A 14,040-nucleotide genomic window follows, 5' to 3' on the forward strand; every position below is an offset into this window, starting at 1 on the left:
AAACGGTTAAGTTTCAGAAAAGCAGGAGAAACATATCTGAGCTACTTTCGTGCTGCTACCTGACATAACTTCACAAATAAATATAACTTTTCAGGATAAGGTTCTGAGAAAGACACAGGAATCTCTTAGCTACTATACCCACATACATATATATACTGGTGTCCAAAATTATAGCAAGAAACGGAAATTTTCAAATGTTGCGTTTATTTTGCCACAAAACAGAACAAACATGTGACTAGGAGGTAAAAACAATGTGAAGAATACAGAACGTAAACAACTGCAACATCCAAAATCATAGACGAAAATGTTCTTCGTTTTTTCCAACTTAACAGAGTTGCACACACATTCATACAGCTGGCTTATGTGCTCAGTATGGGGTGTGACGACCACTGGCAGCAACAGAGGCCTAACAACGACGGAGCAAGCTGCTGTGAATAACGTCGTCAATGTCATGTTGAGAAAATAGCGTCCATTCTTCCCGCGGAACTGCTCTCAAGTCTTGGAGACTGGTTGGTGGATGTTGATGTGTTGCAGTCCGTCTTCCAAGTGCATCCCAGACATGCTCTATGGGATTCAAATCGGGAGAGCGACCAGGCCACGCCATGCTTGCAGCATCTTCCGTTTCCAACCATTCGTGCTGTATGAGGTCGAGCATTATCGTCCATAAATACGACGTCTGGGTTCACTGCACCTAGCAACAACCGTACATGAGGTCTCAAGACATCGTCCTGGCACCTGATACGAGTTAAACCTTTACAATTCTCCGTACAATTTCGTGGAGAGGAGTTCGATTGGTCAACATTATCCCTGTCCGCACCATTAGTGATCCTCCTCGATATCGGCCTCTTTCCAAAATGTTCGGGTCTCGAAATCGTGTTCCATATTCCCTTCAGATGCGAATCTGCCGAGAATCACTCTCCAGGCCAAATTGGGATTCATCTATGTAAAGAACATTGGCCCACTGTTCGACCGTCCAGGTAGCATGTTGACGACTGCACTTTAGACGTTCATTTCTGTAAAGACTCGTCAGAGGCACACAAACAGCAGGTCTCCGACAATAAAGGCCACTCTGTCGAAGCCTTCTGTACACCGTTTACATCGATACAACACGTCCAGTGGACGCTGCGAGGTCAAATGCCAGTTGCTGTACAATACTTAGACGGTACCGCTATACCCTTACAGCCAAATAACGGTCTTGTTTTTCTAATGTCACTCATGGTCGGCCCTGCCCTGGTATATGAGAAAAAGTTTCAGTTTCTATAAACTGTGCCCACATCCGAGAAACAACAGAACTATTCACGTTAAGCCATCGAACCACATGAGTTTGCGACTGTCCTGCTTTCATTCTTCCTATGGCCCTCCACCACGGATAGTCTATCATACGTGTTTCCTGTGTCATACTGCATCTTCTGTGACTGTGTGCACAGCGGTTGTGCATGTAGGACAACTCGGCAAACATTACTCCGTTTGATACGTGCCCTGGAGTCATCGTCTGCGTGGTTTTCCGTTGACAGAAATGCCATCTTCCCTGCAGAACACTATCGTACGGACATCTGTTGACAGTTTGTATTATTATATCGTGAATGGGGAAATAGCTGTTTGTTGCTTTAATTTTAGACAACAGTGTAGTTTTGATCTAGAATGGCCACAAATTTGTAATCACGACCATGTGCTAAAAATATTTGACCAGGAGGGGTCTTGTATATTTGCATTTTGTATGACCAACAAATTAAGTACTTTAATATTCCGATAGCATAATACACACATGTAAATTTATTAAGCCACTTTGTTTATACCGTTCTCTTGACAAATAACCTGTCAAAAGCCAAAGGTAGGGTGTGGTCACCCTATATTGTCATTCAGTGTTTTTATGCAACCCTACTTCAGTGATACTGAGCCACATAAGCGATTTTCTTTTTTAACCCTTTGTACTTTATTGAATTTCATTTATAACTGAAAGAATTTTACCTGTAATTCACTCAAAAATTAAACTTGCAAAACCTCAGTATTTATGCATGACGAATTCATCCCTTTAGCAGAACTTATTTACTTACTTTTACTTTACTTATTATCACAAAGAGAGTAAGAATATTAAATATGTTGATTTTGTCTCAAAACATCTACTTCAGTACTTAAACCAAAATTTTGTTTCAGCACTTCTACTATTTACTCATACATTACTTTTACCTGCACTTAAAAGTTATTCCAAAACAATTATTTTCAGACATTTATTCAAAGACGTAAATTATTTCTTGTAAATACTGAATAAAGCGCTTCAAATGTTTTTATACTCGGAATAATCAAACACCAGGGAAGGACCCTATATAGGTGAATGATTAAGAATAAAACAACAGGGTGAACCAAGTTTTATGTTTAACACAATAATTATTCAAAAAAGGTTAATTTTGAATTAATGGCCTATTTGGCTGTAGTCGTTAGGTGTGGCGTACAGTGATGGCGCCTAACTACCCATGGTACGGCGTGCAAGTTTCTTGAAGTGTGAAATAATTAATTCGTCTTAGTGCCGTTTTAACGTCCATAAAATAGCCCAACAGCTTGTACGAAAGCCGTAATAATTCAGCAGTCGTCATCCGAGGCTATTGTGGAACAATCTCAGCCAATGCATCGCTTGCTCCGTCTGGGTGTTGCCTCTCTCACTGATGTTTACAGACTCTGTCCTCTCGTTCTCGCTAGCTCTACAGGTAGCGCGCCAAAATTCCAAGCCACCTTTTACGCTTCCCACAACAACTTCCGCATAGTACCAAAGCACTCTATCTTTTACCTTTCACATATCCTATACACTGTTCCTAAGCATATATAATTTTATACAAATGAAAACTTGCACAAATATATAAAATTATATACAAGAATATTTTCATCTCATTAATCCATGACAAAATACTATTTAGTAAATTATATATTTCACGTATTTCTTTACATATGTTACAGACATACATTAGCAAAGCACTCTTACATTATTACACACATCGCTCTTTCAACAGAGCCTTTGCGTATCACAGTTATATTACGGCAAACTTTAAGGGCAAACAATTTTTGTGAGTTAGATGAGTGATTGAATAATAGTGTTACATATCCACCACGGGAAGGTCGTACCACATCGGCTAGGAAAAAAAGCATAAAAATCAAAAAGACACCATTTTTTAGTTTTCCTTGGATTAGATTCGATTACATTTACTTTCATTCGAATTCATTGGTAGTGAGGAGGTCCTGCAGGATGTAGAACATGTCCTGGGACCAATAACCACATAAAAGGCTAAAGGAAATCGTTTTTTGACATGGGACCAAAACCCCCACAAAATGCATAATGATATCGGTTTCTAATTGTCATTAGACTGGCGCAAGAAATGTTCAGTATGCTGTCCATTTTTCCCCCACAAGTTGAAATCGAAAAACAGCTTGTTCCACAACAGATCGAGTGTCTCGGGGGTCACGTTCACGGTGCATTGCGCAATGCGTGCCTTCAGTTCACCTACGTTCGTAATTGGAGCACTGAACTCAACACCTTTCAAATAGCCCCACAGCCAGAAGTCACACGGAATAAGATCAGGTGATCTGGACGAATAGGCTGTGGGGAAATTACGGCTGATAATTCTAGCCTTTCTGAAATGCCTCTGCAGAGGCCACTCACAGGCTGCGCAATGTGTGGAGAAACGCCATCTTGCATAAAAATTTTCCTACACACACATACACGCTGTTGAAGAGTTCGAATGACGTTGATGCGCAGAAGCCTCTCACAGCGTTTCCCAGTGACGGTACAGATAACAAGATCCACAGCACTCATCTCCTCGAAAAAAATACGACCCTACGATGAACAATGCCGTCAACCCCAACCACAGAGTCATCTTTGCAGAATAAACTGGTATCGGTTGACATGAGTGCGGATTTTGCGTTTCCCCTTATTCAGCAGTTCTGCATACTGGCATGTAATTGCAGTTGGAAATGGGTTTCGTCAGCCCACAAAATGTTTCATGGCCATTCACTGGCGACTTGCTTGCGAGCAAGAAATCCCAGAACGAACGTGTGTCTTTCTGGCAGCTCAGCAGGAAGCAACTCATGAACATGGGTGATTTTGTGTGGATAGCAATGCTGGATGTTTTGTAGGATTTTATGCACCGTGGTTGTAGGCTAGTCCAACATTCGGACAATTCCCCGTGCACTAAATATTTGCACACTAGCACTCTATCCTTCCTGCAGTGCTGTGGCCAATCTTCGACAGACATCGCATCAATAGTTTTCCTCCCTCTGCCGCACTGCATTTAAAAAGCACCTGCCTTTTCGCATTTCGAAACCTTTTTCTCCAGACCCTTAGCAATCATTGGACCAATGCCATTTCTCATACCCTTGAGTGTCCTGAACTTCTGCAGGGCTACCACTGCACAGTCACCATTCTTGTAAAAGATCTTTACTAGCAGCTCGCGATCCTTCATGGAGACCGACATGTTGAGCATCTCTGACGCAAACTAAGGAACAGCTGTGTGAGGTGCTTCTGTTGGTGTCCATATTCTGACGTTTACAGCGCCGTCTTTTGGTCAAATTTTCGTTGTTTTTTTCTGAGCAGTGGATCTAATTTTTTGCAGCATTTGTAAACTGGAACTTTAATTATGGACATCCGGTAGTATTTATTGTAGAATGGAAGTAACGTCGGATCTTGACTTTCTCTCGCCTTTATATGAATTTTCCTTTTCCTCTTACATGAGATTTTAAAGTCTTTAGTTATCCGTGCCTTACGCGTTCTTTCAACGGGCATTCCGGATAACTCCTCAGGAAACCTATTTTCAAATAGAAACATGGGTTTACTACGAAGGATATTGAATTTCAAATTGGCATCCCTTTCATGTACCTCATCCCCTACCAACTCTTTCAACTTGTTCTTAAAACATCGTATCCTGATATCATTAAGGATCCACACTGTTTTGTATGAACATGTTTCAGATCTGTAAGGTACTAAATTCTTTATTATCATCAATTTGGCATCATTATCAGATAGCGTATTAACCATTGGGTACACATTAAATGCTTAGCTTGACAACTGTCTTAAAAGTAATATCAGTCAGTCCTGCTATCATGATGCACACGAGTTGGCAAATTCATTACGGAAATCATAGTGAAGCAGTCAAATAATGACTCAAGATAAGTTTTTCTGTCAGAGTCTTTTCAGAAATCTACACTTGGCTACTCCACAAACCACCAACTTTTTGTTCTTGTTTAACAGGTAGCTCAACAATGCATATCGATTCCTTATAAATAGCTGATAGTTTTCTAGAGGGAATCCATAGACTGTTACAGGAGAATTATTCCACAGTAACAACTCACAAGCGAATGCTTATCGGTTCAGATCGGCTTAAAAACTACTTGTTTCAGTATTTTAACTTTATATCCAACTTTGACGTACGCTGATAAGCCACAACGTTATGACCACCACACACCGCGACGTTGGATGCCGCCTGGTGGCGTTGGGGGCACGTGACGTGGTAACAAAAGTATGTAAGCGGAGCCGACACGAACGAGGGATCACCCTAGAGAAGATATTGGCTGCAAATGGGGAAATCCATTAAGATAAGCAAATTTGACAAATGGCAGATTATTATTATGCAGAGCCTGTGAATGAGTATCTCCACAACGGCGAAGCTGCTCGAATGTTCACGTGCTATTGTCGTATGCATCTATGGAAAGAGGTGGAAGAACAGTGAAACTACGACTAGGAAATAAATGGTTGGACGTCGACGAATCTTCACAGGACGTGGAGTGAAGAGGCTTCTCTGCCCTAAAGCAGGAGAGATGGTGATCTGTGGCATCTCCACCGAAGGAGCACAATGCTTGTGCACGCGTAAGTGTTTCAGAGCACACCGTTCTTTGTACTTTGTTGAACATGGAGCTGCGCAGCAGATCACACCTAAGTGTGTCGTTGGCGACATCGTCAAGTAAGATTGCAGTGGGTACAGGACATTCGGGATTCGACCGTCGATCAAAGGAAGCGTGTCGGCTCCTCGGCTGAATCAGGTTTTGCTACACTACGTCGCTCGTCGCCTCCACAAACGCCATCATCGAGGTGAACGACAGCTCGAAACGTGCAGTTGCTCTGACGAAACAAATTATTTGTACTTTTCCGGAAACACTTACATGTGTACCTCTGACCCCAATGATCGCAGCGATTTTGGCCTTGTGAACTTGTAGCCCCCTTACACTTCCTGTCAAATGCTCAACTAATCTATCCTTCTTCCTTCTACTGAGGTGCAGGCCAATTTTTTTAATCCCCACCTCCCAATAGCAGCAGGTATGAATCTCTGTTTCAGTGAAAAGCAATATTTTATTCGGCCGAAAGCTGCATTAACCCAAATCTAGTCATGGCGTTTCAAAACCTCCATAAACCGCACACGAGTGTGTGTTACTGCTGCTCCTATTTCCTCATAAAAAATGGCTCTGAGCACTATGGGACTTAACTTCTGAAGTCATCAGTCCCCTAGAACTACTTAAACCTAACTAACCTAAGGACATCACACACATCCATGCCCGAGGCAGGATTCGAACCTGCGACCGTAGCGGTTGCGCGGTTCCAGATTGTAACTCCTAGAACCGCTCGGCCACACCGGCCGGCATTTTCTCATAGTCTCCTTTAATATTATAATCTAAGTTGCAAGCCACGCTGTTTCCTGTTCCTCTTGCTGTAATTATCTGAACTTCTTCATCAAAATCTCTGCACAAATCCCGCCTGTTCACTGTTACCTGGCTAAGGCTGGCACTAGGTATCATGCTGCTTGTGACCTGATATTCCACATCTAGCTTTCCCTTTAGTGTTTGGCCTATACCACTAAAGTGTTTGTATATCACTACTGCATCTAGTTGGCTACTGGATGAGACCTTTCCCCTATTTGATGTAACAAGGCAAACCGACTGGTAACAAGGAGTTAAAATGAGATTTTGGGCCGGTCGCGGTGGCCGAGCGGTTCTACGCACTTCAGTCCGGAACCACGTGGCTGCTAAGGTAGCAGGTTCCAATCCTGCCTCGGGCATGGATGTGTGTGAAGTCCTTAGGTTTAAGTAGTTCTAAGTTTAGGGGACTGATGACCTCAGCTGTTAAGTCCCATAGTGCTTAGAGCCATTTCAACCATTTTTTGAGATTTTGGAGCTTTTGTTATTTTGCTTATTTACTGTTACCTTTTGCAGTTCCCATTGTCTCTTCCTTCCTTCAATCTACCTGACTAAAAGTACGCCGATTGTCTTGTTTCGACTGCCTAACCTACAATTCCACAGGAGGGCCTCCTCTGGTGCTTTACTGGCCTCGCAGTTCAACTGCCCAAGGGAAACACCAGTTCACAGTCCTGACATGTTTCTTCTAGACTGACTAACCTACGGCAACAGTCACATTTAGTACAAAGAAACGCTTTTTCTTCAATAAGCCGAGAAACGTTCTTAAACTGCAATAATGTAAAACCTACTGAACACTTATCAGCACAGCTAAGTTCTGTACGAGAGGTGGATGTTAACACGAGAACGGAAATACCTCATAGACATTCCATGAATCGAAGTTTTAGATTTCAGAAAACACGAAAAGGATAAAAACTAAAAAAGCGCGATATTTTTAACAGACACTAGCCTGATATTGAGATGAGCACTGTAATTTATTGAAAACCACAATCTAGTCGAGCTAAATAACACAATAAATAAATAAAAATTGTGGCTGGTGGCGGATGTACCACGTTAAAGTGCTGTAACTGATTTAAAATGTATTTTAAAAATGATGTGCTATGCCTTTTCTTCATCTGCGTGTTGCGTTCAGAATCTTTGAATTTAGGTTACATATTTCCGCGTAAGGTGATGGGCGCATTTTCTCTGACTGTTTCAGGAGAGCACTGTGAGACTGTCTTCGACGAGTGCGAATCTCAGCCCTGCCAGAACGGTGGACTGTGCTCTGACGAATTCGGTTCCTTTCTTTGTACATGCTCTGTGGGTTTCACAGGTCAGTATGTTCTTAATTCTATCAATCTAAGAATCTTTCGAACCAGTAGATTTTTAAATACATTTCTTTTGTCTACAGGAAAACTATGCGAGCTGGATATTGATGAGTGCACTTTGAGCCCCTGCCTGAACGGAGGATGTTGCTCAAATTCTGTTGGAAGCTATTCGTGCGCATGCCGCCCAGGTTTCGAAGGTACTACGACTTTTTACATTGCTTGCAGGGTTACTGATATGCCGTATTGTAAACCCAGGATGAGATGGGGGAAAATTGTTTGCTGGAGAGGAAACCTCACAAAGTATTCTGTGTGATCTGCAGCCGGTTCCAATGCAAGTGATGGAGCATATGCCAATATTCACAGACATATTATGTTTACTGTACGAGAGAGTCAGTTATGACGCAAATGAAAGTGCAGTCACTTTAACGGACACTATATCGTTAGTGAAGGTGTGTCCGCATTAAGTAAGACATAGGATATGAGATTCTGTGATATACACTCCTGGAAATTGAAATAAGAACACCGTGAATTCATTGTCCCAGGAAGGGGAAACTTTATTGACACATTCCTGCGGTCAGATACATCACATGATCACACTGACAGAACCACAGGCACATAGACACAGGCAACAGAACATGCACTATGACGGCACTAGTACAGTGTATATCCACCTTTCGCAGCAATGCAGGCTGCTATTCTCCCATGGAGACGATCGTAGAAATGCTGGATGTAGTCCTGTGGAACGGCTTGCCATGCCATTTCCACCTGGCGCCTCAGTTGGACCTGCGTTCGTGCTGGACGTGCAGACCGCGTGAGACGACGCTTCATCCAGTCCCAAACATGCTCAATGGGGGACAGATCCGGAGATCTTGCTGGCCAGGGTAGTTGACTTACACCTTCTAGAGCACGTTGGGTGGCACGGGATACATGCGGACGTGCATTGTCCTGTTGGAACAGCAAGTTCCCTTGCCGGTCTAGGAATGGTAGAACGATGGGTTCGATGACGGTTTGGATGTACCGTGCACTATTCAGTGTCCCCTCGACGATCACCAGAGGTGTACGGCCAGTGTAGGAGATCGCTCCCCACACCATGATGCCGGGTGTTGGCCCTGTGTGCCTCGGTCGTATGCAGTCCTGATTGTGGCGCTCACCTACACGGCGCCAAACACGCATACGAACACCATTGGCACCAAGGCAGAAGCGGCTCTCATCGCTGAAGACGACATTTCTCCATTCGTCCCTCCATTCACGCTTGTCGCGACACCACTGGAGGCGGGCTGCACGATGTTGGGGCGTGAGCGGAAGACGGCCTAACGGTGTGCGGGACCGTAGCCCAGCTTCATGGAGACGGTTGCGAATGGTCCTCGCCCATACCCCAGGAGCAACAGTGTCCCTAATTTGCTGGGAAGTGGCGGTGCAGTCCCCTACGGCACTGCGTAGGATCCTACGGTCTTGGCGTGCATCCGTGCGTCGCTGCGGTCCGGTCCCAGGCACGTGCACCTTCCGCCGACCACTGGCGACAACATCGATGTACTGTGGAGACCTCACGCCCCACGTGTTGAGCAATTCGGCGGTACGTCCACCCGGCCTCCCGCATGCCCACTATACGCCCTCGCTCAAAGTCCGTCAACTGCACATACGGTTCACGTCCACGCTGTCACGGCATGCTACCAGTGTTAAAGACTGCGATGGAGCTCCGTATGCCACGGCAAACTGGATGACACTGAAGGCGGCGGTGCACAAATGCTGCGCAGCTAGCGCCATTCGACGGCCAACACCGCGGTTCCTGGTGTGTCCGCTGCGCCGTGCGTGTGATCATTGCTTGTACAGCCCTCTCACAGTGTCCGGAGCAAGTATGGTGGGTCTGACACAGTGGTGTCAATGTGTTCTTTTTTCCATTTCCAGGAGTGTATAATCAGAGCTGATCTCTTTTTGAGCTCTGAGCCTTGTCCAAAGCTGTAAATTTTGCAAGTTTTTTAGAATGCGTAGTGGATGCGTTGTGCGTTTTGATGGTGCCTTTTTATGATCTGTTAGTGACATGTCAGTTTGTTACCTATATTGTGTGTCTATCTGTGACGAATATTTGTATAGTGTAGTATTACTATTGCGTCGTTATGGATGATTATGAAAGTGAAGAAAAGTGTGAATTCTGTTCTCGTCACATTGTCTATACCAAGGCGGTTGCCGACCTTAATATTCCCCCTTCACTTACATGTGACTACCAAGAAAGCTGCAAACCCACATGAGACACTGCAGATAGATTTTAGATCTATCTTAGGTCACTTAAACACATTTTGGCTGTTACTATCTACATTGCACAACCTCACGTCTCTTTACCAACCCAGTATTGATGATGAAAGTTTTTCCACCACAAGAGTTCTAAAGGATTACCTTCGCGTCACGTGTCACCATATTATCACGCGTCAGCGACCTCGGTTATGAAAACGGGTTAGCAGCCACACAGTGCATAGCAAATTACATTGGGTACTTCCGGAGACAATTCATCGTAAAACAGAGACAGAGATGTACGAGGGTTGCCCAGAAAGTAACGCATCGCATTTTTTTGCTCAGCCGAAGACAAAAGTTACGTATGTACAGTATTATTTGAAGTCTCCTTAGTGAGCGCGCCAAATTTCTGTCACTTTCGACAGATGTAGGTGATGTACGTTACAAGCAACGTGCCGGTTTTGAATTTCTCACTGCAGAGAAAGGAATTGTGGAGAATACTAACAAAGTCTGTAGAGCATATGCTGTCGACAGAATTTCTCACTCCAGAGAAAGGAATTGTGGAGAATATTAACAAAGTCTATAGAGCATCTGCTGTCGACAGAAGTACAGTTGGTCGCTGGACACGGAGGGTGATTTCATCAGAAGGAGGTTCGGCGGAGATCCACGATTTGCAGCGGTCGGGAAGACCATCCTCGGCTGTCACATCTGACACGTTGCTGCGAGCCCTCGAGATAGATGCTATTCGTGGAAGGCATTATGAGGACGATGAGGAGGTGATTCCCACAGTGAAGCACTGACTCCGCCACCAGGGCAAGGTCAAGGATTCGGACCGACAAGCCATACGCAAACTTGATTTCCACTGTACGAAGGCCATAGAACGGGATGGAGATTACGTGAAAAAGTAGGATTTGTAGATAGAAAACACAATTCTTTCGTGTGTCATTCTCATTATGTTCAATAAGGAATTGTTGAAGAAAAAATGCGGTGCGTTACTTTCTGGACAACCCTCGTATTTAACAATCATCCAGATTTATACTGCATGTGTAAAGCCCTAAATGCTAATGCAAATTTAGAGAACAGTTACCAGATAGACAGAAATACTGAGTGATGAAAGTAATTACCATTAGACGCTTCACATTTCTGGTGCGAGATTTAAAGAGCGGCTGTGTGAAAGGCTTGCCGATTTCAAGAGTTTGTTCTTACTGCAATTTTGTATGGAAGAGATAGTGATCAGCATCAAGGTCTACAAACAATAAAACTATGCAATTAAATTACCTACGAATGCACTTTCAGTTTAGTCATGTCTACATTATAGACAAAGGCAGACCTCTCTTCTGCTGTTATCTGTAAAGTTCAACTTCCGATTTGTTTATGAAGTTAAAACTGTTTTATCCACAATTGCGAACATAAATAAATGCCTTCTGCTATATTCCAATTGATACTTCATGCAAATAAACCGGAGATGAATCAGTTCGTATAATTGCATCTTTTTGTCCCTAATTCCACTTCTCTCTGGACTTTTCCTATTAGTGATATACATTATTCTTTATTAGTCATCACACAAGATTTGAATAGTAGACAATTTTAGTTTCAGTAAGCCACCGACAGCATACACTAGTTCGAAAAAGAAACAGTAACCGCTACCTTCGCCTAACCGCTACCTCCGCCTTAATGCTGCTTCCAGTTCTTGTATACTCTGGTAGACTTCTTTCATACATGTTGTACTTTTCGGGGAAGGATAAAGATTGTCGACTCTGCCTGTTTCTTCAATCGCTGGAGCAGTATCACTGTCGCTAACTACCATTTTCTTGATAAACAGTTTCGTGAAAGTTTTAATTTCATCAGCCGCATCCTTTTTATTGAGGAGTTCCTAGTTTCTGTGTTTAGACAAAATACATTCTGTGACCGTTGATAAGGCGTGATAGATGCCAAACTGTGCGTGCCACTGCTAAACCCAAACTGGCCTCACACTGAGGCATAGCCTGACACCTGTGAGCAGCTGTCCTCCACTGGAGTGTCCATTCCTGTCAGCAGTCCTATCTATCTGTGGATAATGTATACCTCTGACGGTTCATTTACGTATTGTCGTGTTTCTGCAGATGGATGTTTGGGAAGGAAATTGGAGGCGATCTTGCGTAAGGATAGATCTTACTATACTAGTCTCCGAAGCACGAAAATATGGCATGAAAGAAAATATCTACACAGAAACTTAACCTTCAGAGAAAATTTAGTCATCGGTGCAGCAGCAAACATATTAACATATCAACCAAAATGTTGCATCAGCCCGATGTATCACGCAGTTTGTTGCTATTGTAACTGTTCCTGTACGGAGCGGATGGTCACTCCTGACATTGTTTGTAAACATACACACAATTACCATGAGCACGCGCTACTTACGGGTGAAATGCCAAACTCCAATGGATTGTAGCATTTCAGTTGAAAGTGAAGCACCAGTTGCGACTCATTAGAGAAGCCTGTGGAACAAGGAAAACCGCGACCAATGATCATGACCGCATCATCACGTTCTGTGCAGACGGCTTCACAGCCAGGGAAGTTGCTCGACACGTGCATCTGTAGCAAAGTGATGTGCGGACATTAAATCTGTACCAGTCGACAGGTAGTACTGAGGACTTACACCACATAGGATGTTCGCGTGCACAGGATGATGGATATCTACGACTTTGGAGGGAACGGCACAGCGGGTTGAGTGTTCCAGACCTGAATTCTGTGTTCGAAGAGGCTGAAGCACCTCATGTATCGCGTCAGACTGGTAGGAGACGATTGCGTGATGCGAATCACTATTTCCGACGACCAAGACGAGCACCATCTCGTACATCATAACACCATGGAGTCGGTTACAAACTTACAGTACATCATGTAGAATGAGCCCTCCAGCATTGGCGTTGGATGTCGTTTATGGACAAAATTCGGATCTGTTTGTATCCTGACAATCGAGGAAAATGTATTTGGAGACAACCCAGTAATTCTGAGAGCCGCCAACACCGTGTCCTACGTATACAAAAAGATGTTGGTAGAGTAATGTTCTGGGATGGCCTTACATGGGGTCATCGTACACAACTTGTGGTTGCTCCACGGTACAGGGAAGAGATTCTACAACCAATAGTAGTACCTAATTGTCAAAATTTTGGAGACAATTTCATCTTTATTGATGACAACTCGCGTATTCATCGTGCTGTTACCGTGAACACGTTCCTTCAGCATGCTAGGGTCATCATAATGGAGTGGCCTGACTGTTCCCCGGATGTTAAAACAATCGAACATTTGTGGGCTCGATTCTTTCACGAGCTAGATTTGGACGTCGACAACGACCACGTACTCAGCGCGACTCATGCAGAATTGCCATTGGAGAGGGGGACATTCTGGAACAGAGCTAGCTAGCTTCATGATCTCATCGATGGTATGCCACGACGGATACAAGCGTCAGTCCGAGTAAGGGGATGTTTCACCACATATTGATGCTGCTCAGGTGTGCTGAGGAAAACACCGAACGGAGACAGGTGATTTTATGTTACAGAATATTTTTTATTTTTATTTCGTGACTGACACACTGCAAATGCATATACATGCATGCCTGAGTCAGTGTTTGATTTCTGTACCATGGATTTTGAAATAAAAAAGTGATGCCAAACTTTTGTTGGTGTGTGTATATCGAACAAGTATAGTTAGTTATATGGGCAACAATAACAAAAAGATGTAAAATACTTTATTACCTGATGAAAGCAACTAAACTTCACAGCAAATTGCAGGATTGCCTTATTGGGCTGTGAATGATGCTCGAGAGGGCACTTAATTCCGTGTTTATCTTGCTATCGAAAAT

General features: G+C 43.6%; 1 protein-coding gene across 2 annotated transcripts in view; it reads left to right on the plus strand.

The window, feature by feature from the left end:
- Positions 1 to 14,040, plus strand: part of LOC126299061 (uncharacterized) — a 1,316,522-nt gene that overhangs the window by 1,094,965 nt on the left and 207,517 nt on the right. For both annotated transcript variants that reach the window (XM_049990731.1, XM_049990732.1), the window contains 2 exons: positions 7,865 to 7,978; positions 8,057 to 8,170. In XM_049990731.1, the coding sequence (XP_049846688.1) occupies positions 7,865 to 7,978; positions 8,057 to 8,170 (228 nt within the window). The remainder of the gene's footprint in view (positions 1 to 7,864; positions 7,979 to 8,056; positions 8,171 to 14,040) is intronic.

Source organism: Schistocerca gregaria, chromosome X (genome assembly GCF_023897955.1).
Source record: "Schistocerca gregaria isolate iqSchGreg1 chromosome X, iqSchGreg1.2, whole genome shotgun sequence".
NCBI lineage: Eukaryota > Metazoa > Arthropoda > Insecta > Orthoptera > Acrididae > Schistocerca > Schistocerca gregaria.